This window comes from Otolemur garnettii, unplaced genomic scaffold (assembly GCF_000181295.1).
Source record: "Otolemur garnettii isolate 467f Iridium unplaced genomic scaffold, OtoGar3 scaffold00007, whole genome shotgun sequence".
Classification (NCBI taxonomy): Eukaryota; Metazoa; Chordata; class Mammalia; order Primates; family Galagidae; genus Otolemur; species Otolemur garnettii.
In genome coordinates, this window is record NW_003852402.1 from 16,267,875 (window position 1) to 16,295,796 (window position 27,922).

The following is a 27,922-nucleotide window of genomic DNA, read 5'->3' on the forward strand; positions in this document are numbered from 1 at the left end:
TTGTTGAAATACACTGGTAAACGGAGTGATTTACATTGCAGTACTAAGTAGATACACACCTCATTACCAAAAGAACTTCCCAGATATCTCAGGAGCCATCAATCACAAGTCCTCAAAAACAGTATACAATTAACACGAGCTGCCATGATTACACAAAGGTAGAATGAGAGACTCGGTGGCTGTGAAGTATTCGTAATTACATGCCTTCGACTAAAGAAAATGGGAATTTAATCAAAATGTGCACATGGCATGCACATTTAAGAAGTTTATTTTTAAATATCGCAATGAAATGTATTGTTCCTGCTAAAGGAAATTCTCTTAGGTTTCAGTAAAGTTTGAAAACCAAACGGTAGAAAAGGGAAAGAGATAGGCGCAGGAATCCATTCACCAAATTCACAGCTAAAAGTTAATGGGAAGTAGAAAGAGTGGACGATAATAGACAAATATATTATTTTAGGTAATTCATTTATAATGCCTTATTATCTTAAGGTATAAATAGAATAAGGATTTTGTTATATATAAAAACTATCAAAAAAGTATCAGTGAAAAGACATGATTTCCACGAACAGTGTTGAACGGCCAGGGGTTCAAATGGTACAGCAGAGCCCAGCAGCCCAGGCTGGGTGACAACAACCTTGACGACAGCTTGCTAACTTGTCTTTCATAAGCAGACCACAGAAAGTTCCATCCCCAAGTGTACCGCCTAACAAATTCCCTTCTGTGACCACAGCATTCAACATGTACCCAAGGCTGTAAATACACACTTGAGATTCTGAGGGGCAGCAGAGGGAAGGGCAACTGTTTAGAACTTCCTGGCAAATGTCTGCGCACATGACAGTGTCCCCCTGGGGCCAAATTCCTTCCAAATTGATCCGAGAGCTGTGAAGGCAATAAACAGAAGAGGAGAAAAGAGTTAGCCGAGTTGAAAAGGTACAACGCAGCTACATCAGCCCTGAGCGTAAAAATTATTTAACAATTTTCTTTTAACTAAAGCACGTTGTCAACATTCACTCAATATTTATTTATAACTTAGAGATGACCTGCGTTGAGCAAAGCATTGATGACATTTAGACAAAGAGACAACACAAAATGACCAACAATGCCCAAACCAAGCTGCGTGCATGTCAATATGCCCTACATTAAAAATACAGACTGCTCAGCCACGATTCCATCCCTTCCCTACTTGGTCAGGGGATTCTGATGCAGCTAGTCCGCCTACTGGCATTTGAGAACCACCACTTAAGCTCCTACTCTGCAGACCTAAATGGCCATGACTTTAACCCTAGAGTCATTGGTAGAAGAAAGATACAACTCCTTTGAAAGGATTCTGAAATCATTTTTCAATTTGCTTCCAAAAGTAACAAAGTCAACTTTGAACTTTGGTCATTGAATGAGTTACAATCAGAGAAAGTTCTACATGGTATGTCAGATTAAAAAAAAATAATAAGTATCTCCAATCCTTTCCCTAAAACGTCTCCTCTCCACAAGATAGTCTTGTCATCAGAGTTTCTGCTTCACCTTGGGCCTAGACAGCCATGAGTTCAGATGTGTCACTGATAAATACCACAACAGGCTCTCAGCAACCAAGGAAAATGGACAGCTTTTCAACTTAGGAAACTTCTCAGATGCTTCAAAAGAGGCAGAAGACAGACCAGGCTCAAATGGATTGTTTAAAAATAGAGGCAAAGAATAGGGAAAATTGAGAAGAGATAGAGGTGGCAATAAAACAGCATACATTCATAGCCGTGAAGAGTAAGGAAGCATTTTAGCTAGCCGCCTGGAGTTACAGGGGCTGGCTTACCAGCAATATCGCTACATGGCTATCAGGGAGTTTTAGATCCATCCACAAAGGCAAGCAATCATCTTGAGAAAATTTAAGATTGAGAGAACCTGAGAGAAGTTAAAGGCTTTTTGAAATGCACCTGTTTCCGGGGTGGGGGGGGTATGCAATAATATATTCTTGCTTTAAACTCATTTTTTATTTGAGACAAATAATAAAAATACTTCTACATAAGGGAAAGCCAGCAGGAAACTCAGAAATTTATATGGAGGGTTTAGAACTTTATTTAAAACACTAGCAACAGGCCACATGCAGTGGCTCACACCTATAATCCTAGCACTCTGGGAGGATGAGGCAAGAGGACTGCTTGAGCCCAGGAGTTTGAGATGGCAGTAAGTGATGATCACACCACTGCACTCTAGCCTGGGCAACAGATTAAGATCTTGCCTCAAAAGAAGATAAAGTACTAGAAATAGAAAACCTTCAGCAAATTCTCAAAAAGAAACCCAACAGCTCGTGGCCAGAATACTAGGGAATAAACATCCATAATGTTACTGCCTTATGAGAAAGTGTTCAAAGAAGTGGCCACCCAAAGATTGTCAAAATAAACTAGTTACAGCTTGTGTCCCCTCCCCCCAGCAGGAAAGCTTACTTGTCTCTACTTGGGAACTTGGTCTGCACTCCCACCCGCCCCAAACACCTACTCTAGTTTTCGTCCTGAGCAAGCAATTGGTTCAGTATCAATCAGTCTTGCCCTGGTCTGCCAATGTTTGGATTTTGCTTACAAAAGAAAAATAGTATGGAGGTGACGATGATGATGACAAAGCTAACCACGATAGCAGGTGCGACCATTTACTTCATATTTCATCTGAACAGCAATCCTTCGACCTAAGCATTGGCTCCATTTTACAGATTATAAAATTGAGGCCATAAAGGAGAAGAAATCTGCCCAGCTAGTAGGTAAAAGAGCCTGGATTCAAATCCAAAGTTGTGTGGCTTGCAGAAGAAAAGGACTATCTCAGGAAACATTCCTGATCACTGGAGGTTTTAAAAGGCTGGGTGTCATTGAGCAAGACCAAAACCACTGGGGACCCGTGTGTCACCTGTGCCATGGACCAGGTGCCTTAGTTATGGAAATGCTGCTCCACATCTTTTAGAGCAGCAGTTCTCAACCTGTGGGTCACGACTCCTTTGTAACATTGAAAAGACATCGTGGCATTAGGAAGGTTGAGAAACTGTTTTAGAGGGCAGTTAATAAGTGAAAGCTATTTTTCTCTTGTCCTTATTTTCATTTATCTTATTATAATTCCAACTCCAAGCTCTTCACCAGGATCCCAGGTCCACAGCGCTTCATCTTTAGGGCAATGCTTTCTTCTGCCCATATGGAACATGTTTTATAATGCCCAACCTGTAAGCTTAGCCTATGATTCTATGTTCCTTCCTGCGTAACTGAATCTCTGCATGGTATTGACTGCCCATCTCTACTGGAGCTTTAGTACTGATTCACCTCCTCTCTGTATACTCCCTAACTCCTTGGCAGGTGCCAAACACTTAACACTGATACTAGCCTAATTCCCAGTCCTGGCCCATCTGCTCTCTCCCCGTCATTTCTCAAGTCCTAGGCCCTCAAAGGTCTTGGCAATGAAGGAGGGTGAGTTCTCAGTGTTTTAGGTAGACACTTAGCCCATTCCTAGTAAATAAATTAAGTTGCATTTTAAACAAAATGAAATGAAAAAAAAGTAGCTTTAAAAAAATTGATGTGATCATTAATCTCTTTATAATAAAATATACTTGATTCCACAGAATGAGACCCCTCCTTCTAATGCTGAGGTTCAAGATTTCTTAGAAACATAGAGCAATGATACACATATATAGTCCATTCATCACCAAGACTAAATACATAGAATTATTTAGAAATAAATACAGCACCTCTTGGTCTCTTGATTATTGAGTTGTGATGCTATTTTCTTCTAATCTTAAAGAGAAAATCAAGAAAAGTTAAATGTTCAGATTAAGAGAACATATTTTAGTATCCTACAAAGCTATAAACATAGTGACATATATGTATTAGCTAATCTAAATCATAAAGTGGAGAAATAAACAAATATAGTATGTTAAAAATAACGTCATATAGGCTTGTGTGCAAAGTAAACATGTTAATATTCATGTCTAACTATGCATCAGATGCACCCAACAATTCATCAGGACAGTGATCAAGTAAGTCAGCTTTCTTTACCACAAGCCTCACTTAAAAATTTACTCCAGCAAGAAACGATTGACCAGTCATTCCTATACAAAAGGACTTCATCAGCCCCACAATTGCTAATTATTAAAACTCAAGAAAAGGAGCCTCATTTCATTTAATTATACAATGGACATTTTTCCTTTAATCACCAGACTGCTTATCAGACATCTTTTATTATAGATATATACCTTTGTGTTCTACAAAAAATTTCATGAACTGACTTAGATGTCAGTTTCATTAGATGAAAGCTTTCATCTAATGAAAATCTAGATGAAAGCTTTCATTAGATGTCAGCTTTCATTTTCACACTGATCATCACCGAAATTTTAAAAAATTAAAGGCAGAGGTGGGTGGATTGCCTGAGCTCAGGAGTTCCAGACCAGCCTGAGCAAGAGTGAGAGCCCATCTCTAAAAATAGCTGGGCGTTTCAGTGGGCACCTGTAGTCCCAGCTACTAGGAAGGCTGAGGCACGAGATCACTTGAGGCCAGTGAGGTTGCTGTGAGCTGTGATGCCATAGCACTCTACCAATGGCGACAGAATGAGACTCTGTATCAAAAAAAAAAAATCCAATTTGGGCAGCACCTGTGGCTCAGTGGGTAGAGCACTGGCCCCATGTACCAAGGGCGGTGGGTTTAAACCCAGCCCCAGCCAAACTGCAACAACAACAACAACAAAAACAATTAAAAATATCCATGGAGCATAACCACAAATAAAAAGCTAACTTTTGCTCTGGAATTTCTCTTACCATGTGGATGGTCATTTCAACAATTTAGAATAGACTGACAGTACTTATACATGGTTCACTGAAACTAATCTGTAGGTCAAGTTAGGTAAACTGAAATGTAAATTTTATATTTTTTCATAAAACATAAATACTTAAAGAAAATAAACACCGTGTGATTGCACTTACTTTTCCGCACCGTCTTTGTTTGACTGGACACCATGCTGACAGCTTCAGATGGCAGGCCAACATAGACTCCTCCATAATTTCTTCATGAAAAGAAATCAGACCCATTTAAATGGCACTATCTATTTATAGGATACAACACAGGTATGGAGTACTCCAAACAATTGTATAATTGCTAAAATAACTCATGATTTTTCAAAAGCAGAATCTAGAATATTATTGCCCCGGAAATATAATTGTTCCTCCTTTCTTAAAAAGCTATAGATTCAAAAGAAAGAACGCTGTTGAATTAGTACAATTTTTAGATCTTTTACTATAGAAGTTGGGATGTTATAATTTGATGTAGTAATAAATATCAGTAGAAGGACCTGAATCAAGGAACATTTATCAAGAACTCAAGAGTGGTCAATGTGGCATGAAGCGCTAGGGACAGGACACACAAAAACATTTTACTGATACGAAGATGTAAACAGGAAATTAGGAAAGAAAGGCTATGGAGAAAGGAGAATGGAATATAGTTAATCAGAGGAGGAGCAGGAAGACAGAGAGGCTGAGAGAAGGGAGGGAAGCCGCCAGCTAGGGTGAAGAGCACACTCAGAGACCACACAATGGACATTAGCACAGGCCAAATGCATGAGACAAAGAACCAAGCTTGCTTGAAAGCAGCAAAGGTCATGAATCCTGGGCATCTTTTTCAGGTCACATGCCCCTACCAGTTTCCCTGGTGGAATCTGAGTTATTGGTAACGTAATACAGGGTGTTAAATCCATCAGGTATGGCCACAATTATTCAAATTAAACCAAACCTACCTCCTCTTGTCATCTTCTGTTATCGATTCTTCTGTTCTAAAAGGTAAAAAAAAAAATACTTGCATGAGACGCTTGCGGAGGTTTCGTTTTTGGTAATGGGAAAAAAAGGGGACCCCTGAGTTAAAGTCCATTTTATTTCAAGTGTTTCCATCAGACCTAAGTAGGAGACCCAGAACTATTCATCAATTATTTCTGTAACACAGCGTTCTAGCTCCAGCTCCATTGTTCATGCACTAAAACCTGGTTGATTTTCTCTTTACCAAAACACGTAAATCTGGAAAATGCCAAATAGCCCAATTCCCTTCAGCCCGAGTCCTCCTCTCCGCTGTGGCACTTTCTATGTGACAGACAGGCTGATGAGGGCAAGCTGCCTGGGAGATAGGGCGTGGATCAGATGATACCCAAGATCTCTCCAGTCAGACACACTATGATCTGGAGCCTCTCAGGCTGGTTTGGTGGCACAACTACAGGTATGAAAACTAAAATTCTTTAGTGCCAAAAAGAGTTAATGCCAATCTGATTTCCTTTCATCTAAAAAAAAACTGTTTTACACATGACCTACTACAAAAAGAGTGAGGAAATGTTTGAAAGGAAGCTTCTAGTGGGAAACGCACAGCATTAGTTAGAGGAATCCATATTCTACTAGAATTCTTCGGCAGAGTTCTACAAAGATCAGGAAGCTTCTTTGAAGCATTAGGTAGTATATACAGGTTACTTTTCTGGAAGAAAAAAGACTCAACAAGCTTCGAATGTATCTGGCTGAGCTCAAACTGTAATCCTGAGGGGTTCTTGTCAAAAAGAAAACGGACTGGAAACATCTAAACATCTTCACTGAATCTTCTTTTCAGAGATTGTCTTACTGTGGTGTCACCCCCTTAAAAGTTATGACTATTTAGCATGTTAGGGATGATTGTGTATGTGTGCACAAGACTTTTGCTTTATTGCAACAGATAGTAAATCTGCATCTATAAAGAAAGAAAATGAAGATTTGGTCATTTTCTGGTTAACGCTGGTCCTGGACAAATAACAAACACTCCAATAAAATGCAAAATCCACCTTGAGATCTAACTTATCCAAACCGAATATAACTTCAATTCACCTGACTGTCATTTTACCCCTTGCTAACGTTGGATCGTTTTTTAATTCAAAAGTGTCAAAGTCATACTGTACTAGAAATGGTGTTATGTTTATTGATGTGGTATAAAAAAGTGTTGTTTACCACTTTTAATTAAAATGGACTTAAACCCTTCAGTATAGATAATAGGGAAGTGATGGTGGCAAACCTGTTCAAGATCTTAGCATTGTTTACTTTGGTCCCGAGTGACATGAATCATGAAATCATTTCTCCCGTAAACTCTTCGGGGGGGGGTTGGGGCGGCCTGAGATAGGGTCTCACTCTGTTAAATGGGCTGGAGTACAGCAGGGTCATCATATCTCAGTGTAACTTCAAACTCCTAAGCTCAAATGATCCTACTGCCTCATCTAAGCAGCTGGGACTACAGCTGTGTGCCACCATGCCTAGTTAATTTTTCTATTTTTGGCAGAGATGTGGTCTTGGTATGTTGGCTAGGCTGGTCTTGAACTCTTAGCCTTAAGCAATCTTCTTGCCCCAGCCTCCCCAAGTGCTCAGATTTACAGGTGTGAGTCACCACGTAAGACTTAACTTCTTTTATCAAAAACAGGTGTTCAAGGAGAAAGACAGCATCAAGGTTAAAGCCACACTCAGTATTAGAATAATCTCCTAGACTGAGGTCACATGCTTACAAGGTTCTGACTCTGACTTTTCAGACACATTATTAATAAAATTGTTCACAGAAACAAATGTTATTGAGGCTGCACCACTATAACTTAAATTCTCCCTACTTTCAACACATTTTGGAACTGTTGAAAAGATACATTCTCAGTTGATCATATAAACATGACTCAGTCTGACAGAGAAAGCTATTGTTCAGTGATGTGCTATCTCACCAAAGCTTGCCTGACACCTGCTTGCCAGAAAAAGAAAAGAAAAAAGAATGCCACTGACCCAGGGCCACCCCCATTACAGATGGACAGCTTCAGGGCTCCTTTATCTCAGAATTTCCATCAATTACACTTCACTGTGAACCTCCTAACACCAGCATGGTGCCTGACTTCTTACCTGACTCAGACTGAATATCTATTCTGATCCAAATTCTCTAGGTAGCAAGGCACCCTGGTTTCATGCCAGCTTTGTTAGACTTTTCCTGAATGAACCAGAGAGACTCTCTCTCTGGCTATAAAGAAGCTTCGCCTTTGTTTTTTTTCTGGGTTTTGTGTGTGTGTGTATTTTTTTTTTTTTTTAATTTGGAAGAAATGGAGTTGTGCTGATGCCCAGGATAGAGCAAGGTGGCATGACCACAGCTCACTGCAGGCTCCTGGGCTCAAGCAATCCTCCTGCATCAGCCTGCAGAGTAGCTGAGACTACGTGCGGGAAACATAGCACTTGGCAGCTCTGCCTTGTGGGCTGTGGGCTGTGTCCAAGCCTGCCTCAGGCCTGTGGGTGCTTTCTGAAGCAGGATGGCTTTTGCCCAGGTCTGTGGATGCTCTTTGAAGCAGGTTGCCTTTTGCCTACCTTTTTTTCATTAATGTATTTTTTCCATGCCTATTTAAAACCAAATATCTGGCCAGGTTCTATGGCTCACACGCCTGTAAGCTTATCACTCTGGGAGGCCAGGGAGGGTGGATTGCTTGAGCTCAGGAGTTCAAAACCAGCCTCAGCTAGAGTGAGAACTCCATCTCTACTAAAAATAGAAAAACTAGCCAGATGTCATGGCTGGTACCTGTAGTCCCAGCTACTGGGGATGCTGAGGCAGGAGCCCAAGGGATTGAGGCCCAAGAGATTGAGGATGAGTCCAAGAGACTGAGGTTGCTTTGAGCGATGATGATGCCACAGCAGTCTAACCAGGGTGTCAGTGAGTTTCTGTCTCAATATCAACGAACCCCAAATATCTGTCTAGAAACACCTAAATCTGGCCATCATTTTACATACTCTGATTTTCACCTTAACCATAACTAATCATTTTCATTAAGTGAATCTTATACAGAGTTAATATATAAAGATAAACAACTACTCATTTCTTACTCAGTATAAATACACGATCATCAAAATATTTCCATCACTATACTTGCTTAGTTTCTGGGTTATATAAAATAGCTATCCCAAGTGACCTAAAGGTTTCAACAGCAAAATAATGGAACATGTCATGGTCAAGGACAAATGCAGATGACAGCTATCAGCGGCAGCCACCTACTCCAATTACCATCTCCTAACTCATGCTAGATACAACCTGCCTGAAAATTCAGAAAGCTCTTACTTCCCTTAGGCTTCCGGAATTAATTGTTATGTGATAAAACAATGATTTATTTTTTGCTTCATCAAGAAAAATGTTCTTAAAAGCTTTTCTTTTTTTTTTTTTTTGCAGTTTTTGCTGAGGCCGGGTTTAAACCCACCACCTCCTGTATATAGGGCTAGCGCCCTACTCCTTTGAGCCACAGGCACTGCCCCTAAAAAGCTATTCTTACTAGAGCAGATCTAAGCAGAAAAACAGCCTGTAGTTTTTTTCTTTTCCCCTCTTTGCATGTCACTAATGAGGCTCCACTTTGATTTGTAAACAGTACAAAGTGAATATGGAAACCTCCGGAGATCATAAACCACACAAGGAGCTCTAACGAGCTACTTTTGGTTACCATTGGTGCTTATCTTCTGGAATAGGGTTATGAATTGACTGGGTTTACTTCTGTCTCCACTACAGTTCTCCAGATGAAAGTGCAATCAGTTCATTTTGTAGTATGTTTTTAGGATGGCTCCTGCTTCCCAGTGTGATTCTGATCAAGTCTATTACAGCGAAAACTTCGCAGCAAAACTTTTTTGGACAGTTTTCTTACAGCTCTCTCCTCAGAGCTCACATTGGTCTCCTTCTTTATTCCAGGGTGTGTTATTGGAGAACATGAGTCATATTCACTTCAAAGAAATGCTTTCAACTTCTCTTTGTATGGAGGCAAGGCACAAGAGCTCTAGCTCCAATCTCCCTGCCCTCCAAGACGTTCTGTTCCTAAGGGGAATGCTGTGTAGGGATTATTTCAGCACTGGCTGTAGAAGTACCATTTGCTCTAAGCAAGGTGAGAATGCTTTCTCCACTGCCTTACCTTTAAAAACCTTGCTTTTTGGCTTGGTACCTATAGCTCAAGTGGCTAAGGTGCCAGCCACATACACCCAGGCTGGCAGTTCAAATCCAGCCCAGGCCCACCAAACGACAATGACAACTATAACCATATAAGAGCCAGGTGTTGTGGCAGGTACCTGTAGTCCCAGCTACTTGGGAGGCTGAGGCAGGAGAATCGCCTGAGCCAAAAAGCTGGAGGTTGCTGTGAGCTATAACGCCACAGCACCCTTCAGGATGAGACTCTGTCTCCAAAAAAATAAAAAAATAAATCCATGAAAACCACCCATCCAACCTCTCACCTCACCTTTTCCTGAATTCCTCTATCTTAGCAACTTTTACTGACACTGATAACTAGCCCATGGCTATGCCACAGAACTCAGCTCCTAGGATCCCTTCACCACACATTTCAAAGTAGAAAAATCCCACTCCCTTTCTTTGGCTCTTCCCACCACTCCCAAGGAACCTGTTTCTGATCACATCATCACTTCCAGTTCACTCCCTCCTGTTCTCTCCCCATCCATCAGCCCTGGGGCTTCCCGCCAGCGATCAAGCATTTCAGCAGCACTCACTGGCGGCTGCCTTTCCCTCTCCATCCCGGGATGATCCCATCTGTCTGCCTTCCCTCTTCCTGCTCCTACTTCACTGGGGCCTACTTCAGAAAAATCTGCAAACAGCTACCTGCGGGAATATATGATTACTAACCACAGCAAGGCCCCCAATGCCCTGGGTCTTCTCCCATAAGGTGTGCGTGACAGAGGCTCTGCCAAATCTTCAACAACCTTTAAACCTAATAATTGTAGCTCTCACTTGGGGACAGCAAGTCTGAGGCGGAATGTTGCCCCAGGACTCTGAATCTATTGCATCTATAACCCTCCTACCCTTTCCGCAGTTACTTCCCCTCTCTGTGCCCCCGTATCACCTGTTAAATGAAACATTGCTATTTTGTCCGGGAGACCGTAGGGGTATGGAATGAGGTAATGTACAGAAAATGCTGGAAATCTGTGCGTGACATACAGTCCTCAGTAAAGAACAGCTGCTAACATAAGAATGATGAAGATAATGATAAAGATGACAGCGCTGCAGTTACTACTCCAGCCTTACAGACAGTTATACTGCAGGCACAAGGTCGCCTGGCTAGGAAATGGTGAAGGGGATTTTAAACGAAGGTCTCCCTGCTTCCAAAGGCGAGAGTTTTCACTGGTACTTCAGCCCTAATCTCTTCATCCTCAGAAGATAACCTTTCCTCCCAGGACACAGGTGAGAAAAGAGCCCCTCATATACCCTCCAGATTTAACTATGAGGAGTACAGAGGGCTCAGTGGACACATGAGGGAAACTGATAAAGGAGTTTCAGGAAATTCAACATAAGAGATTCACTATTTCATTGTTTTTAAAAAGATCACCAGAGTGTCTTATGTGAATTCATTGCAAGGTATTTTTCTTTATAGTTGCTACTTTCCATAACATAAAATGGCTTTGTCAAAAAAGGAATTTTAATAAAATTCACTTTGTGAGCTTTAAGTGAAAAAAGTGAATTCTCTTGTTTAAATTAAGCGGCCATGATTTTTAATTTTCAACAGCAAATGTTACATTTGAATCAAATTATTTAAAACTGTTTCTTATTTAAAACATATTCATAGTATCCTTTTTCTTTTTTTCTTCTTTTTTTTTCTGAGACAGAGTCTCACTACGTCACCCTCAGTAGAGTGCTGTTGCATCACAGCTCACAACAACCTCAAACTCTTGGGCTTAAGCAATTCTCTTTGCCTTAGCCTCCCAAGTAGCTGGGACTACAGGTGCCTGCCACAACGCTTGACTATATTCATAATATTCTTATAAATAATGCTTGAACTTTAACTCAAGAAGGTTTCTGAGAGAGGGTGGCTGTTTATTTTCATTTTTTGTTTGTTTTGAGACAGACTCTCACTCCGTATCCCTAGGTAAGAATGCTAAGGCATCAGCCTAGCTCACAGCAAACTCAGACTCCTAGAGCAATCCTCCTTCCTGAGCCTCCGGAGTAGGTGGGACTATAAGTGCCAGCCACAACACCTAAATAATTTTTCTATTTTTATTAGAGATGGAGTCTCAGCTTTTGCTCAGGCTGGTCTCAAACTGGTGAGCTCAAGCAGTCCTCCCTCCTCTGCCTCCCAGAGAGCTAAGATTGTAGGCATGAAGCACTGTGATCAGGCCAAAAAAAAATTTTTTTAACAACACAAAAACTGACATACATGGAGAAGGAACAAGCTTGGTTTCTGCCAGCCCACTTATAGCTGTCCCCTGTTTTGGTAATGGCATCCCTGTTTAGAGGGTGGAGTGGCAGGATCACCACTTTCTCACTCTTTGGCCATATGGTTAAGTGGGGCTGATGACACCGATTGGCTCCAGCAGTGACCTGGGCCTGGCCAATGAGAACCCCACATTCTCTGGCCTGTGGACTGAGTCCGAGGTAGGCACATGACCCATGGGGCCACTAGGAGCCCAGCCCTAGGACTTTTGATCAAAACTCTAGCAAAGAGGAGCTATTTTTCCACAGGAATTTCTAAGCTGATAATGTATAAACTGGTCATATCTGTCATCATTTGTGAAAAGCTGCCTAAGAAAAAAACTAAAAACAAGAAAGCAGAGAGAAAGAGTTTCTCCCGGTCTTTTGTTCACCTGGATCCGACTGTGACCAAAGTCAAACCCCTGGAGTTTCCACTACACATGAGCCAGTAAATTCCTTTTTGTTTGTTTGTTTAGAGCAGTTTACGCTGGGCTTCTGCCATTTCCTACCAAAAATATCCCAACGCAAACTCTGAGTGCCAAATAGTTAGGAATTTGCTGAAATAAAAGAAAAACAGGTTTGTGGAAGCAGCCAAATGTCATCACATTGGCTTCCCTGCTGTTTTTCTGTCCTTGTTCAGTATGTTACAGCCTGTGCTTTAATTTTAAAGAGACAGAGGAAGAGAAAAAGAACTACGCACATGGGTCTGATGGTGATGGAGCTCTAGACAGTGTCACCCAGATTCCAGTTTCTTTTTTTTTTTTTTTAATTTATTTCAGATTAATATGAGGGTAGAAATGATGAGGTTACATTGTTGCATTCTTTAGGTAAAGTTCAAGTTATAGTTAAGCCCTTCGAGTTTCTAATACTAACTCTCCATCTATGTTTTGAATCCCTCTGGCCTGTTGTAGGATTTACTTTTTTGTTGTCGTTTTGTTTCTTTTTTCTTTTTTTTTTGAGACAGTCTCACTCTGTTGCCCTGTGTAGAGTACCCTGTGGTGTCATGGCTCACAGAAACCTCAAACTCTTGGGCTCAAGTGATTCTCTTGCCTCAGCTTCCCAAATAGCTGGGACTGCAGGCACCTGCCACAAGGCCTGGCTATTTTTAGAGATGGGGTCTCAGAGTAGCTCAGGCTATTCTCGAACTCCACCCCCTCAGCCTCCCAGTGTGCTAGGATTACAGGTGTCAGCCACTGCACCTGGCACATAAGCACTCTTAAATTGTGAACTATTATAATGTCCTTATCTCTAGATTAGAGATAGGAAGATGCAGAGAAAAAAGGCATGATAGACAGATTTCTAAGTTCCAGAAACCTCCCATACAGAGATCCCTCGTTATTAAATGTAAAGATCAACTGAATGGTAACTACGTTGAATGAGCATATATATACATTCACTTAAATACCTAATTATCAACTTTAAACAATTCAATATGGATCTGGCACATGCTTGGCCCCAGCGTTTTCTCTCTGATGAATTCTAAGACATTACATCATCATAGAACTATGTGCTTAATTCTCCCATGATCACTTGCTTTTAACTAGAAGAAATCTCTACCCAAGCTGGGATGGAAACAGTTAAACACTGCCCTATCTTAAGATTCTGAGTTAAAGGGGTCAGGAATGGTGGCTCATACCTGTCATCCTAGCACTCTGGGGAGGCCAAGGAGGGTGGGTTGCCTGAGCTCAGGAGTTCAAGACCAGTCTGAGCCAGCGTGAGACCCCATCTCTAAAAATACCTGGGCATTGTGGCAGGTGCCTGCAGTCCCAGCTATTTGTGAGGCTGAAGCAAGAGGATCTCTTGAGCCCAAGAGTTTGAGGTTGCTGTGAGCTGTGAAGCCACCGCACTCTACCAAGGATGACAAAGCAAGACTCTGTCTCAAAAAAAAACAGATTCTGAGTTAAAGTGCCCAGTCAACTGAAAGGCTAAAATGAAGTTGCAAATAACATTCTTCACATAGCACTTTAGTTACAAACCAAATGATAATCTGGATGTGTACACAGTGCAGAAAATATTTTCATAGCTACAAATAGCTAAATTTCATAACCATCAAAAACAGCATCTTCCTCAGAAAGACACTTATAAAATCATAATATTAAGTACTTACCCATCTTTAGCTGATCCTGTAGGGCCTAAGGAAAAAAAAAAAAAGATAGGTTTATATTGGTGTGATAGTATTGCTCTAAAAATGCTAAGCCCAAGACTTAACTAAAATGTATTAATATTCCAGAAGAGAGAAGAATATAGTTTTAAAAAATTTGAAAAATGAAAAAGGAGGGTGAGAAAATCACAAAATTCAAATCTTAAGTTTCAAATTTTAGGTTTAGAGTTTATTCTGTCCATTTTTAACAGTTTCTATAAATTATAAGGTGTTGGCTTCAAAAGTAATTTTACAGATCTCCTGTTTTAATATTCCATTTTGCAGATAAGAAAACTTACATACTTTGAGAAACATTTTCCTTTCTAAGCCACTACTCCGTAAGTAGTAATTATTCAGCAATCCTGAATAATCTCCCTATTTTAAGGTCAACTGATAAGCAACCTTAACTCCATCTGCGATCTGAATTCTCCTCCCCATGTAACAGCCTACTTAGAAGTTCTGGGGAACCACTAATCTGCCAGGTATAATTTAACATGAATTTATACAGAAGATACAAAATTAAGTCACCTAGGGGAGGGTGTGGCAGTGGACAAGGGGTATACAGAGGCATGGATTTTGCTTTACATGGCATTGCTTTTTTTTTTTTTTTAAGACAGAGTCTCACTATGTTGCCCCTCTGCAGAGTGCTGTGGCATCACAGCTCACAGCAACCTCAAACTCTTGGGCTTAAGCAATTCTCTTGCCTCAGCCTCCCAAGTAGCTGGGACTACAGGCACCCACAACAACGCCTGGCTATTTTTTTGTTATAGTTGTCATTGTTGTTTGACAGACCCATGCTGTGTTCAAACCCACCAGCTCCAGTATATGTGGCCAATGCCCTAGCCACTGAGCTACAAGCACCAAGACAGCATTGATCTTTTTTATTTCAGATTAATGTGAGGGTACCATCAATTAGGTTACAATGTTTGCATTGATTAGGTAGAGTCCCTATTGTGGTCATGTCCCACCTCGAGGTGTACCATACACCCTTACATTGTGCCCATTGGGTGGGCCACATCCATCCTCCTCCCTTCTCCCCTCTTTCTCCTCCCTCCCTTCAACTTGAAGTATTTTTCTTATGTGGGCATGTATTAGATCATCTACTGGCTTCATATTAGAATTGAGTACATTGGATATTTGCTTTTCCATTCTTGTGATACTTTACAAGTAAGATTGTGTTTCAACTCCATCCAGGTTAATACAAAAGATGTAAGATCACCATCTTTTTATGGGTGAATAGTACTCCATGGTGTACATACACCACCATTTATTATATGGCATCATTTTGAGTCATACTGTGCACTAATCACAAAATAAAAACAAATCACAAGACAAAAGGCAAGTGAAGGACCACATGAATTGGGAAGGCTGATAGACACCAGCCTCGCTCCCAAAGGAGTCACATGTATATTTCCCTTTTCTCCCCCCAGAGACGGAGTTCTGCACTGTCATCCCAGGTGTAGGGTAGTGGCACCAACATACCTCACTGCAGCCTTGAACTCTGGGCCTCAAGTGACCAGACCCTCCCACCTCAGCCTCCTGAGTCCCGAAGAGCTGGGACTACACATGCACCCCCACGCCCAGCTATGCATTTCTAACTCTGCCCTGGAAACCTCTCATTTCTGCTCCCCACCCACATGGCAAAAACAGCCCTCCTGTTTGGACCCCGTTCCCCATTGACCAGCCCATCTATTTGGACCTCCCACAGATTCTCTGCCCACAACAAGGTCCCATCTCCACACTTCCTCCTAATATCTTTATATAGAGTATACAAACTTGATTCTAACTCTTACCAGGTATGTGGCAGTAAAAGTGTCCTTTAACCCCTTAAAACCTCACTTCCTTCTTCGGTCAAATGAAGGTAAAAAGGGTACCTGGATCAAAAGTTACTGCAAAGATGCAAAAAGATGATGTGTGGGCCAGGTGCAGTGGCTCATGCCTGAGAACCCAGGACTTTGGGAGGCCGAAGCAGGAGGATAACTTGAGCCCACGAATTCGAAACCAGTCTGAGCAACATAGTGAGACCTGTCTTTATAAAATATTTTTAAAACTAGCTGGATGTGGTGAAGCATGCCTGTAGTCCCAGCTGCTCAGGAGACTGAGGCAGGAAGATCGCATGAGCCCTGGAGTTTGAAGCTGCAGTGAGCCACGAGCACACCACTGCACTCTAACCTCTAACCTGGGTGAAAGAATGAGACTCTGTCTCTCAAAAAAATATATGTGATATGTGTAAATGCTTAACACAAAAGCTGGCATATAAAAATAGCACAATAAATTATTATTATTTACTAGCAGTCACACTTAACATTTCAATTTCCACATATGTAAAATGGAAATTGAAGCAACTTCTGCACAACTCACAGATAGTGAGAACGAAGATGTGCTACAACGTAAAACCAGTCGGTGGGAAAAGTTCCTGCCAAAATTTCAGGAACTATGCCTTAGACCCCAGTGATAATAATTTCAGATTTTTAACACTGCAAATTAAGAGTGGATCATAAAGACAGTTGGGACTATGTCTCAAATTCTTTTAAGGCAGTGGTTCTCAATCATCCTAATGCTGCGAGCTTTTGATACAGTTTTTGTGAAGTCATGACCCACAGGTTGAGAACCGCTGTTTTAAGGTTCTGACTAATTATTATAATAAACTGAGTTTCTTTCTTCAGAGAAGAGTAACATTTCTGTGCCACAACATTCATTAAAAGTGTGTACTTTGTGTGTGAGTGTGTGTATGATGCCTTGGAATCAGAGATTATTAAGCCAAAAATCCCTAAAATTAAAACAAAAATCTTAGCATAAGAAAAACTTCCAACAGTGGAATGCTTTGCTAGAAAAAAAAACAAACAAATGATTAGTGCCACCATAAACCTGGGAAAATGCACATTTTAGTTTATGGTCAAAACAAGCATGAGAAGCTAGAAGAAGTCAAGAAATAAAATGTCCTTTTAATTTTTATTTTCTTTTTATTTTCATAAAAAGGGTGGGGAATGTTCTGGGGTTTTGCTGGATGGGGAAAAGAGAGACGAGAGGTGTCAGAAACTTTGAATCTTTGAGTCTCACACCGGGAAGAAAACAGATTGTAAAGTGGACTGTGAGTTCTCACCATTTAAAGATGAGAAGCCACCTAGGACAATCCACAGTGTGAACAGAGAGGACAGAAGCCAAGGACATCTTGGGGATGGCAGCCAGTAGTAAGGTAAGAACAACATGGAATTGGAAGGCAGAAGACCCCCCCTCCTTAGGTCCCTGCTCCAGTATTTGTCTAACAGTCACTAAATCACTTTGTTTCATTGTCTAACAAAGACATACCTGGGCAGGAACTCGGCTACAAAGGCAAAGCACAGTAGCAGGAAGTGAGTTCATACATGGGAATGATTTGCATTCGCTGCTTATTCTCATCAGCGTCAGGAACTCCCCATCCTCTTCACCTTGACTGCACCACACTCCTGGGCACCATCAGGGCCTCTTCCCTGCTGGGCTCACCACTTAACCCCCCAGCAGGCCTGAGGGAGATGTCTGCTGTCACCATCCAAAAGGAAGTTAACAAATCATTCCTTGTGTTCAAAAATGTCCCTCATTTGAAAAGGGCACCATCTTATTAACAACTGCATAGTACAAAGAACTCAGAAACATTACATCAAGTGTATGTATTAATGTGCGTGTGCATATATGATCGCCTAATGTGGTCCATTTTTTAAAAGACTAGAAAAAGTGCATCTTAGAAGCAAGGTAACATGGTGGTTATTGATAAGCTTATAACCAGGGTAGGGAGATATAACTCAAACTTCCTGGAGTTTAAAAAAAAAACAACGTAATTGTTGGAAACCCTCTACAAAACTATCAGAGTACTTAGGTATATAAAATGCAAAGTATGCGTTTATCTGTCCTGCAGAGGTGTAAAATCACAAAATGATCTGGAATAAATGAAAAATTATTATCCTTACTGTAACCTTTTGATCACACTTCACTTATATACTGTATTTATTATAGGTAACCAGATGGAAATCTCTAATCTAGGTAATTTATGCAAAAAGTATTTTGATCAGAGCTTTTCAGATAGTGGCAAAACCCCATTTACTTTAACTTATGTCTGTGGTTAATATGATTCGTTGTTTATCAAACAAGTATTTATAGTGGTGCATCTACTTTTTCCTGGGCTCGAGGGACAGCTCACTCATCTTATTAATACCACTTCATTTCCTGCCAAACTGGCTCTTTACTGTCTAAACATGGCCATGCTGGGTTAATACAAGGACCTTGGGAGAAACAGGGATAGAATGAAGGGAACAATGTTTTTTATGAAAAACAACAACAACAACAAGAAAATACACAGACCTGTATATTTCCATGTGTGTTATCCAAATCCTCTTTTGAACAGAAATGCAAAGCAAAAGCAATATTGGGGGACACATTTAATATGCCTATCATATGCTATTTATACTACAAAAAGAATTTTATCCCTAGGGAAGGATAAAGCAGGCCAGCTGCAAGATCCTACATCAGCTGAGTAATTTTAAGGAGATATGTACAACACCTTGGCTCCTATAGACAGATGGTCCTTTGATAGCTAATCAGTTTGTCTTACAGAGTGAGTCACACTGCCCAGGACATCCTCTGTCTTGTTCAGACTCATACATTTACTGAAATGTATAAATCTCACACTTGCCAAATTCTAATATGATGACCATTCTTATCTCTTTTAAAAGAAAGGTCACATACATTTTTACATTTGAAAAAAATAAGTCTACTAAAACCTTTTTTGATCTCTGTGCTATATGCACTTTACAGAACTTATGAAATATACTAGAAATTTATGAAATACACTAGTGTGCAAATATACTACACTACATATTGGTAAGTCATATTTCATTCTTCAAACTGAGTGATCATACGCATATCCCCCAAATAAAATAATGTGAAGAATTTGCAAAAAAAAAACCAACTAAAAATTTACAAATCACTTTTCTTCCCGCATAAATGATCAGAAACATAAATGACTATGGTTCTTATGGGAAATAATAAAAACATGCAGGAATGCTTTGCTCTCTCTCTCTTTAATAAAAGAAAGAGTCCCTCTGAGAACTGTACAAATATAATTGCAGAAAACTAAACAAAAATTCTCTTTAATTTTGACAGCTTGCTATGGCTCCTCTGACCCTCAATAGTTATAACACTATGTCATAGTCTCGGTTTGGCCAAAAAAAGGGGAGCTCATTAGTTCATCCAAAGCAGTGTTTGTGTTTAAGAAGCCAATCAGAAATACAAATTCGTAAGTCATTTCTTCAAATAATGGAGGAAAAATTCAGGTCAACATGTCCCAGAAACATAAAGTTCTATCAATGAATACGGAAGCTCTTACTGAAAATCTCTTTGTCACAGCTTGTCCTTGATGACTAGCTATACTTTAGGCAAGTAAAAATTAAAAAATAAAGGCCACATAAGGAGAACAGATGTAAGGTAAGGCAGTAACATTTAGCTAAGCAAGATTTAAGCCATGTGTATATTGAGCTATAATCAGCTTCATGGCAGAACTGAATGGGAAACCACTTAGGTCACCATGATGGACAGTTCACAGGGATGCAGTGTCAGGAATGGGGACCTTAAGTGAGCCAATCCACAGAACTTCCTGATTCTGCGGCATCGGTGACAACTGCTGGAGCACTGGTGTCTCCATATCTCTGCGGGTTCATCATCAGCTCAAACGTGGTACATCCAAGGGCACACTGAACACCTGCCCCTTCCTCCCTTGCCTCTGGCCTCGAGCAAGCAGCAAGCTCCTTCTAGTTACCCAGACTTTGACAGTTTTAATGCATTTTTACCTCTTCCTCCTCCATGCCACATCTGCAGCCATCTCTCAGCCTGACCATCCTTCGTCCTTCACATGTCTCTGAGCTCAACGCCTCTGGTCCAGGTCCTCAGTGCCCCAACCAGACAGCAGCTTCAAATCATGCCACATCCATATGCATACGCTTTCAATGGCTCACTCTTCTGCCCCAGTTATGAATGCCCTTCCCCATATTAATAATAAAGCGCGTACTGTATACTGACACTATTCTACGCTCTTTACTGACACTAACTCATTTAATCTTGAGTAGGTTCTATTAGTACTCCACCATTTTAGTTGAGGAACCTAAGGTACAGACAGGTTAAGCAAATTGGTCACGGTCACACAATTGATGAATGGAAAAAGTAGGATTTGAACTTGGGCCTCCTGGCTGCAGAGTCCACTATGCCTCTCTGGCCTCCTCACCCCATTCCTTGACTGGTCTTACCTTCTTCCCATCACCCTGCAACCAGTGCAAACTACAAAAGCCAGTCAGGCCCCAGACTTCTCCACCACCCTGAAATACAATGATCCCATTTCTGTCTCTAGAACATCATACAGCACCAAAATATCCTCCCTTTCATTTTCTGCTTATCCAAATCTGACCTATTCTTCAAAGCCCAGTGGAGTTCCACTTCCCCCAAGCTTCCCTGACAGCTTGACATTTTGTTTTATTTTCCTAATTGTTACATTAATGGGTCACAATGTGCTCACACAAGGAACGGCTTAATTTTGTATCTTTTTAGTTTTCTAAATAAACTTATTCACTCAACAAATATTTTTTGAGAGCCAAAATATTCTATTAAAAATGTGTCTAGGCGGCGGCACTGTGGCTCAATGAGTAGGGCACCAGCCCCATATACCAAGGGTGGCGGGTTCAAACTGCAAGAAAAAAATAGCCCGGCGTTGTGGCGGGCGCCCGTAGTCCCAGCTACTTGGGAGGTTAAGGCAAGCAAATCAGCTAAGTCCAAGAGCTGGAGGTTGCTGTGAGCTGTGACACCACAGCACTCTACCAAGGTTGACAAAGTAAGATTCTGTCTCAAAAAACAAACAAACAAAAAATGTCTCTAGCACTCTGGCAGGCTGAGGCAGGTGGATTGCTTAAGCTCAGGAGTTCAAGGTCAGCCTGAGCAAGAGCGAGAACCTATCTAGCTGAGGCAAGAGCCCAAGAGTTTGAGGTTGCTGTGAGCTATCATGACACGGCATTGTACCCAGGGCAACAAAGTGAGACTCTGTCTAAAAAAAATAAAACTGGCTGGGCTCTGGGGCTCATGCCTGTAATCCCAGCACTCTTGACGAGTGGATTGCCTGAGCTCCCAGGTTCGAGGCCAGCCTGAGAGAGAACAAGACCGACCCCCATCTCTAAAAATAGCCAGGCGTTGTGGTGGGTGCCTAGAGTCCCAGCCACTCAGGAGGCTGAGGCAAGAGAAGTCCAAGAGTTTAAAGTTGCTGTGAGGTATGATGCCATGGCACTCTACCAAGGGTGACAAAGTGAGACTCTGTCTCAAAAAGAAAAAAAAAATGTGGTGCCTACAATTGCAAAGACCTAGGTGTCCATCAACCAAGGAGTGGATAAAGAAAATGTGGCATATGTACACCACAGAATACCACTCAGCCATAAAAAAAGGATGAAGTAATGTCTTTTGAAGAAACTTGGATGGACCTGGAAGCCATTATCCTAAATGACACAACTCAGGAATGGAAAACCAAATCCAGCACGTTCTCACTTGTGAGTGAGAGCTGAGCTACAAGCGGCAGGTTCAAAGTCGTAGAATGGACACTGGAGACTTAGAAGGCGGGAGGCTGGCAGGGAGCAAAAAAAACTACCAACTGGGTGCAACGTACCCAATTTGGACAATAGGTAGACTAACAACCCAGACATCAGCCTTATACAATTCATCTCTGTAACCAAAAACCACTTGTATCCCTAAATCTAGTGAAATAAAAAATAATAAAAATTTTAAAATGTGGAGAGTAGTCTAGAGGCCGAGGAGACAGCTGTGAACAAACGAAGGGGCTTTCCTGAGGCCTGCATTTGGGGGAGAGGAATAAAGGAGACAAGAAAGAAAGCAGCAGCTCTCCAGCAAAAAGTGTTTCAAACAGAGAGAAACACTTGGTGTGGCTGGGAGCTGGTTGAGGGTGGCGGAGTAGTATAAGATAGATATGGCTTCTTTGATGCTATCAGTTAAATTTTATGTTATTTTGATTTTATGTCCCCCACAAGTCCTGGACTAAAGTTAAGCACAGTCAGTACTACTAAGCCATTTACAGATGTGAATCAAGGCCGGACCAATACAGCTACTACCTCCAGAGAATACAATTATCTAGCTAATTGAGGACGAGGAAATAACTAATCAAAATAATTGGACCCGAAAGGATTGTATTAACTCCCTGGGCACACTGATGAAAAATAAATTTTTAAGATCCTCCTCCTCAGGCTGTTGTTATATAAATAAAAGAAGAACCACTGTAGAAACATTTTGACAATACAGTGCCCACAGTTATGGTCAACTGCATCTCTCTGGCAGAAAAACGACAACCCAATCAATTTAACCAAATATCATGAGCCAAGTACTCCTGCGATAACACTATCACTACAAATAATTTCTACAGCCTTAGCCTGCACTAAAATAGGCTATTGTAGATATCTGGAACCATCCAAACTTTTAAGGTATTTTCTGGCCTACATAAAAAGGGATTTCTGATTTATATTATTAATACAAAGGCACACTAACAATCTATGTGTATGTGACTGTATATAAAAAGAAATAACTGACCCACTGTACATCATTAGCTCTAAATGCAGGATTCCTCATTTTGTCTAGGTAGGGGATGTGTTCAAGGAAAGACAAGGGGATAGAGAATGTGATTGCAGAGAAAGAGTAAGAGCTCCCTGCCTTCTAATGAATGTGACACTTTAAAACGGATGTTTCTCTATAGTGTAGAGGCAGGAAAAAATGTGCTACATCCTCACTATAGTGGTAGGTTGGGAAAAATCAAATCCCTACCTTGAGAGAATGATCATATCAAAATATTAAAATAGAGAGCTCTTGTGTACTCAAAATGGCTCTCGCAATCCCATGGAGGCTGATAGCTCAATTCTCTGCTGAAAAAGTATCATTCAACATCTCCTGGTGGCTGGGATATTTAAGTTATGCTAGAATAAACTCCCTTGCAATCGTTCTCAAATGCTTAATCTTCCCACCAAGACTATCAGTTCCTCCAGAGCAAAAAAGTTTGGCTTCATTCTGCAGTCATCCAGGGCTGAATCCCCCACCCTGCCCTAATGTCTGGTGGGTGCTCTGTACACAGGGATGGACAACATGTAAGCTTACCGCTGCAAAATCTACTACAGGAGCAAATCTATCCCGAGTTAATGACGGTCTGACCATCTCAATCCTTATGGCCATTTGACTATGTTACTGAATGTCAGTTTCTCCACATATCAGAGAATAGAACCAAATTGACTTGAGTACGTGACTGCTTATCAATCTGTCATATTGGCTGGGTGCAGTGGCTCACGCCTGTAATCCTAGCACTCTGGGAGGCCGAAGCAGGTGGATTGCCTGAGCTCATAGGTTAGAGACCATCCTGAGCCAGAGTGAGACCCCGTCTCTAAAAATAGCTGGGCTCAGCTCAGTGCCCTTAACACAATGGTTAAGGCACCAGCCACCAAGGCTGGCGGGTTAGAACCTAGCCTGGGCCAGGTAAGCAACAACGACAACTGCAACAACAACAACAAAAATAGCTGGGCATTGTGGCAGGTGCCTGTAGTCCCAGCTACTTGGAAGGCTGAGGCAAGAGAATTGCTTAAGCCCAAGAATTGGAGGTTGCTGTGAGCTGTGACGCCACAGCACTGTACCGAGGGTGACATAGTGAGACTCTATCTCAAAATAATTTAAAAAATAAAAACAGTTGGGTGTTGTGGCAGGCACCTGTAGTCCCAGCTACTCCAGAGGCTGAGGCAAGAGAATCACTTGAGCCCAAGAGTATGAGGTTACTGTGAGCTGTGACGCTATAGCATTCTACCAAGGGTGACAAAGTGAGACTCTGCCTCAAAAAAAAAAAAAAAAAATCTGTCATATTAATCAAGTTCACTAGACAGAAAACAAGGAAGATGACTGTCAGATAACCCAGGGAAAAGTGAAAACAATTATCTGGTTTACCTGAATGACTTAAGACATAAAACAGGGCTTAGGATAGAGATTTCCAATTTGGGAACACTTTAATAATAACATGTTAATGCATAAAAATAAATTTGCCATGTTTATATAGTTTTTTTGTTTGTTTGTTTGTTTTTAGAGACAGTCTCACTTTATTGCCCTCGGTTGAGTGCCATGGCATCAACAGCTCACAGCAACCTCCAACTCCTGAGCTTAGATGATTCTCTTGCCTCAGCTTCCCAAGTAGCTGGGACTACAGGCATCTGCTACAACATTCAGCTATTTTTGGTTGCAGTTTGGCCAGGGTCGGGTTTGAACCCACCACTCTAGGCATATGGGGCCCTACCCACTGAGCCACAGGTGCCACCCTATAGTTTTCTATATTCAGAGAAAACCACTTTGCCTTCAATGCAGTAATAATACTCTACTATTATCTAGTAATAATGACAGTTTACAGAGGTTTCTCATATATTACCTAATTTTGAGTTCTGTATAAGACTTAACACATATAAGTTAACCATCCCCATTACATAAATGAATAAAACAAAGCTTTAATAAGTAACAGGAACATCCATAGCACCACAATCAGCACAGTGCCAAAGACAAGCTCAAGCTCAATCTCTGGACTCCAAGTTCAGCACTCTTTCCACAAACTCTCTTCATACACCTTTTGTCTGGGGGGGAGGGGAATATTGCTACTGAATTGTATGATTCCTGGCACACTGCAGAAGTTGTACACTGGAGTAGCTGGAGGACAGGCAAGTATCTATTTAATGAATTTCATACTGCTTGGATTCAGTCCCCCAAGTTTGCAGCTTGGACAATGATATATTCATGTTGATGGCAAAGTTCAAGGTTGAAAGAGATCTAAGTACCTTTGCATTGTGCTTTATTTTTTTTAACCTTCCATCTCTCATCCTGATGCATTTCCTTTCTGAAACTAAATTCCTGCCACCAGCTGACAGAAAATTTCAAAATAACAATGATCGAATCCCCAATCCAGCCAGCTGGACACACAAGCAGGGAAGTATTTGGGAATGATTTTTCGAAGACAAGGGCAGACCCATCAAAGAGGTGATGCAATAGCTCCCTACTCATGTTTTTCTCCTGCATGCTTTGAGTATGCACTCACTAGCTTGCTTCTGCTCAGAACAAAAAGTAATATTTAGCAACGAGCAAGCTGGAGAGGAGAACAACATGCTCCTACGTGCACGGTCCTTCGTAAACAAAAGTGAGGCTGCTCTGGAGAAGACCTGCACTCAGAGCGGTTTTTTTCAATAAAATTAGATCTCCCTTTGCACAGTAAGGAACATGTTCCTGAAAAAAAAAAAAAGTTCATCAAATATTTGTAAAAAGAATCATATTTTCCCCAGAAACATGATTCATACACTAACATTTCAGGGCTACCTCATCATTATTCTGATTTTCAGTTAGCAGTGATACCCTCCCATTCCCAAACCTGGCGAGCTGCTCATTAATAAATAAAAAAGTACCTCCTCTTGAAAGGAGATGTTAGAAACGCTTCCTACAATTTTTTTAAAATGTGGATAATTTCTCAACCTTTTTAAAAGTAGCCTGCACACGTAGGAGGTTGCGTAGGGCCACAGTGCATAGGGCAAATTGAGAGACACAATTCCAGGCACAGGGTGTGGCCTTGACATTGTTATGGTTTCCCTGCACAGAGCTTTCTGGCCACCAGCAAGTTTGGATTCTATCTTTGCTCTTGTTAGCATTAAGCACTAACTAAGCTAACTAACCTGTCTCACTGCGACAAGAATCCAAAAGATTTGTTCCCCAGTGGTGCTACCCATAGCAAAAGGACAGAATTTAATTCAAGATGGTAAAGGTTACCTGTAAGAAATACACTTTTCAATGAATCACTAGTGACCTGGGTTCACTCACATCTTCTGAACACATAATCTGAATTCCACATAATTTAGCTCTTTCTCTCGAAATGGAATATCCCTTATGTGCAGTAATTTTGACTGCCATGGAGGAAAATCAGACTTGATCCCGTTTGATTCCATTATGTGAACATCAAAATAAAATTAAATATAAATAAATAAGTCGTGAGTCTTCAATGACATCTTCTATCTAGATCTGAGTTAAGGGATGTGACAGGCCCAAGGTTACAAAGTCATTGATGGGGCGTCTGTGCCCGCCTGGGAAATACTGCAGCCTCTGACTGCTCTTTGCATTTGCCGGTTGGGATAGGATGTGACATCTGACTGATCTCAATTACAGTAGATAGGAGCTCTTTATCCAAAAGGACACCCAAATAGACAAGTAGATATTACTGAAAACAGATCAAGACTCTCTTAAGTCCGGAAACGTAGGCTGGGTTTTAATAAATGGAACGGCTGAGTTTTAGAATGTCACTGGGCACAAAGCCTGGCCTGCCAGGGGAATCCAGAAGCCTTCCCTTGCCAGTCAACAAAAGGAAATGGTATAAAAAGAAGTTTCGATATGTTTTTAAAATGAAAAATACGTTAACAGTAACGTTCATAGTAAAGCTGTCACACACATCTAAAGCATCCTTATTACTGCAGCTTCTCAGAGAAATCCTAACGGCAGCACAGCCGGTCTTAAACATTAAGACAGACTCGGATGCCTTCCTAGAGCCCTGTTCGCAGTTCTCAATCCCACTAGCGCCCTTCCTCCTCCCCGCCCCACCACCACCACTAGAAAAGTCCAGACTTATTCCACTGCACTTTTCCAGGAGTCTCGGGTCGAGGAGCTGGGGGCGAGGCCTGGAGGAGCAGTGTGGGAACCAGCCGACGGGAGGGCCACGTCTGGGGACCCTCTCCCAGGAGAGCGCGGAGGCTGCGGGGAGCCCCGCGCCAGTCCTCCCAGCGCTCCCTCCCAGGGACACCCCGCAGGCTCGCGCGGTCTGAGCTTGACGCCCCCGCGCGCGGGGGGCTTACCATACGCTTTCGGTCTTTCTAGAAACGGGCTGTCTGCTTCCGTCCCGAAAAGGGGGACGTACAGAGGGGGCTGCGCGTGCCCCTCCCCCAGGGCCCGCACCCGTCACCCCCGCCGCCTCTCCGCAGGGCGCCCTCGCCCCAACCCGGCCGCCCACCGCGCTCACCTCGGCCCGCGCCCGCGCCCGCGGCGGTGGAGTTCCCGCAGCCCATCGCGCCGCCGGCCGGGGAAGCCGCGCTCCGGGACTCCGGCTGCAGGTCCAGGGGGCGGAGACCGAGCTGAGGGCGGCGCGCCCCGGACGGGAGGCCAGCGAGAGCCGCAGGAGCCAGGGCGCCGCGGGCTGCGAGCTACGGGGCGGAAACCAGCGGCACTCCTCGCCCGCACCCCACTCTGGGACCCCGCCGGACCCACCCGTCACCCGGGCAACCACGGCGCCGACCAATCCTCAGCCTCCGGCGCGCTCCTCGGCCGGGCATTGGCCGTCACTAAGAGGGGGCGGGAGTTTAAGGTGGGTTTGGGGGGCGAGGGCGCGGCCGGGGGGCGTGGCCGCGCGGGCCGGAAGGCGGGGCGCAGGGCTGGACGCCCCTGCCCACCCTTCCACCCTCCCCATCCTCTTGGCCTTTTCTCTTCTCTTTCCCCCCTTCCCCTCCCTGCCCCAGGATGTGGGCAGGAGAGGAAGTGGCGG

The 27,922-nt window shown here is 42.2% G+C and overlaps 1 protein-coding gene across 1 annotated transcript; it reads right to left on the bottom strand.

Moving 5' to 3' along the window:
* On the bottom strand, positions 1-27,571 carry CUNH12orf75 (chromosome unknown C12orf75 homolog). Its single transcript, XM_012801110.1, has 6 exons — positions 27,404-27,571; positions 14,296-14,320; positions 5,743-5,778; positions 4,937-5,016; positions 3,710-3,755; positions 1-879 (listed from the first exon to the last, which is right to left on the bottom strand). Exons 1-5 carry the CDS (start codon positions 27,447-27,449, stop codon positions 3,751-3,753), a joined length of 192 nt encoding a protein of 63 aa, XP_012656564.1. The 5' UTR covers positions 27,450-27,571; the 3' UTR covers positions 1-879; positions 3,710-3,750.
* Between the last annotated feature and the right edge of the window lie 351 nt (positions 27,572-27,922).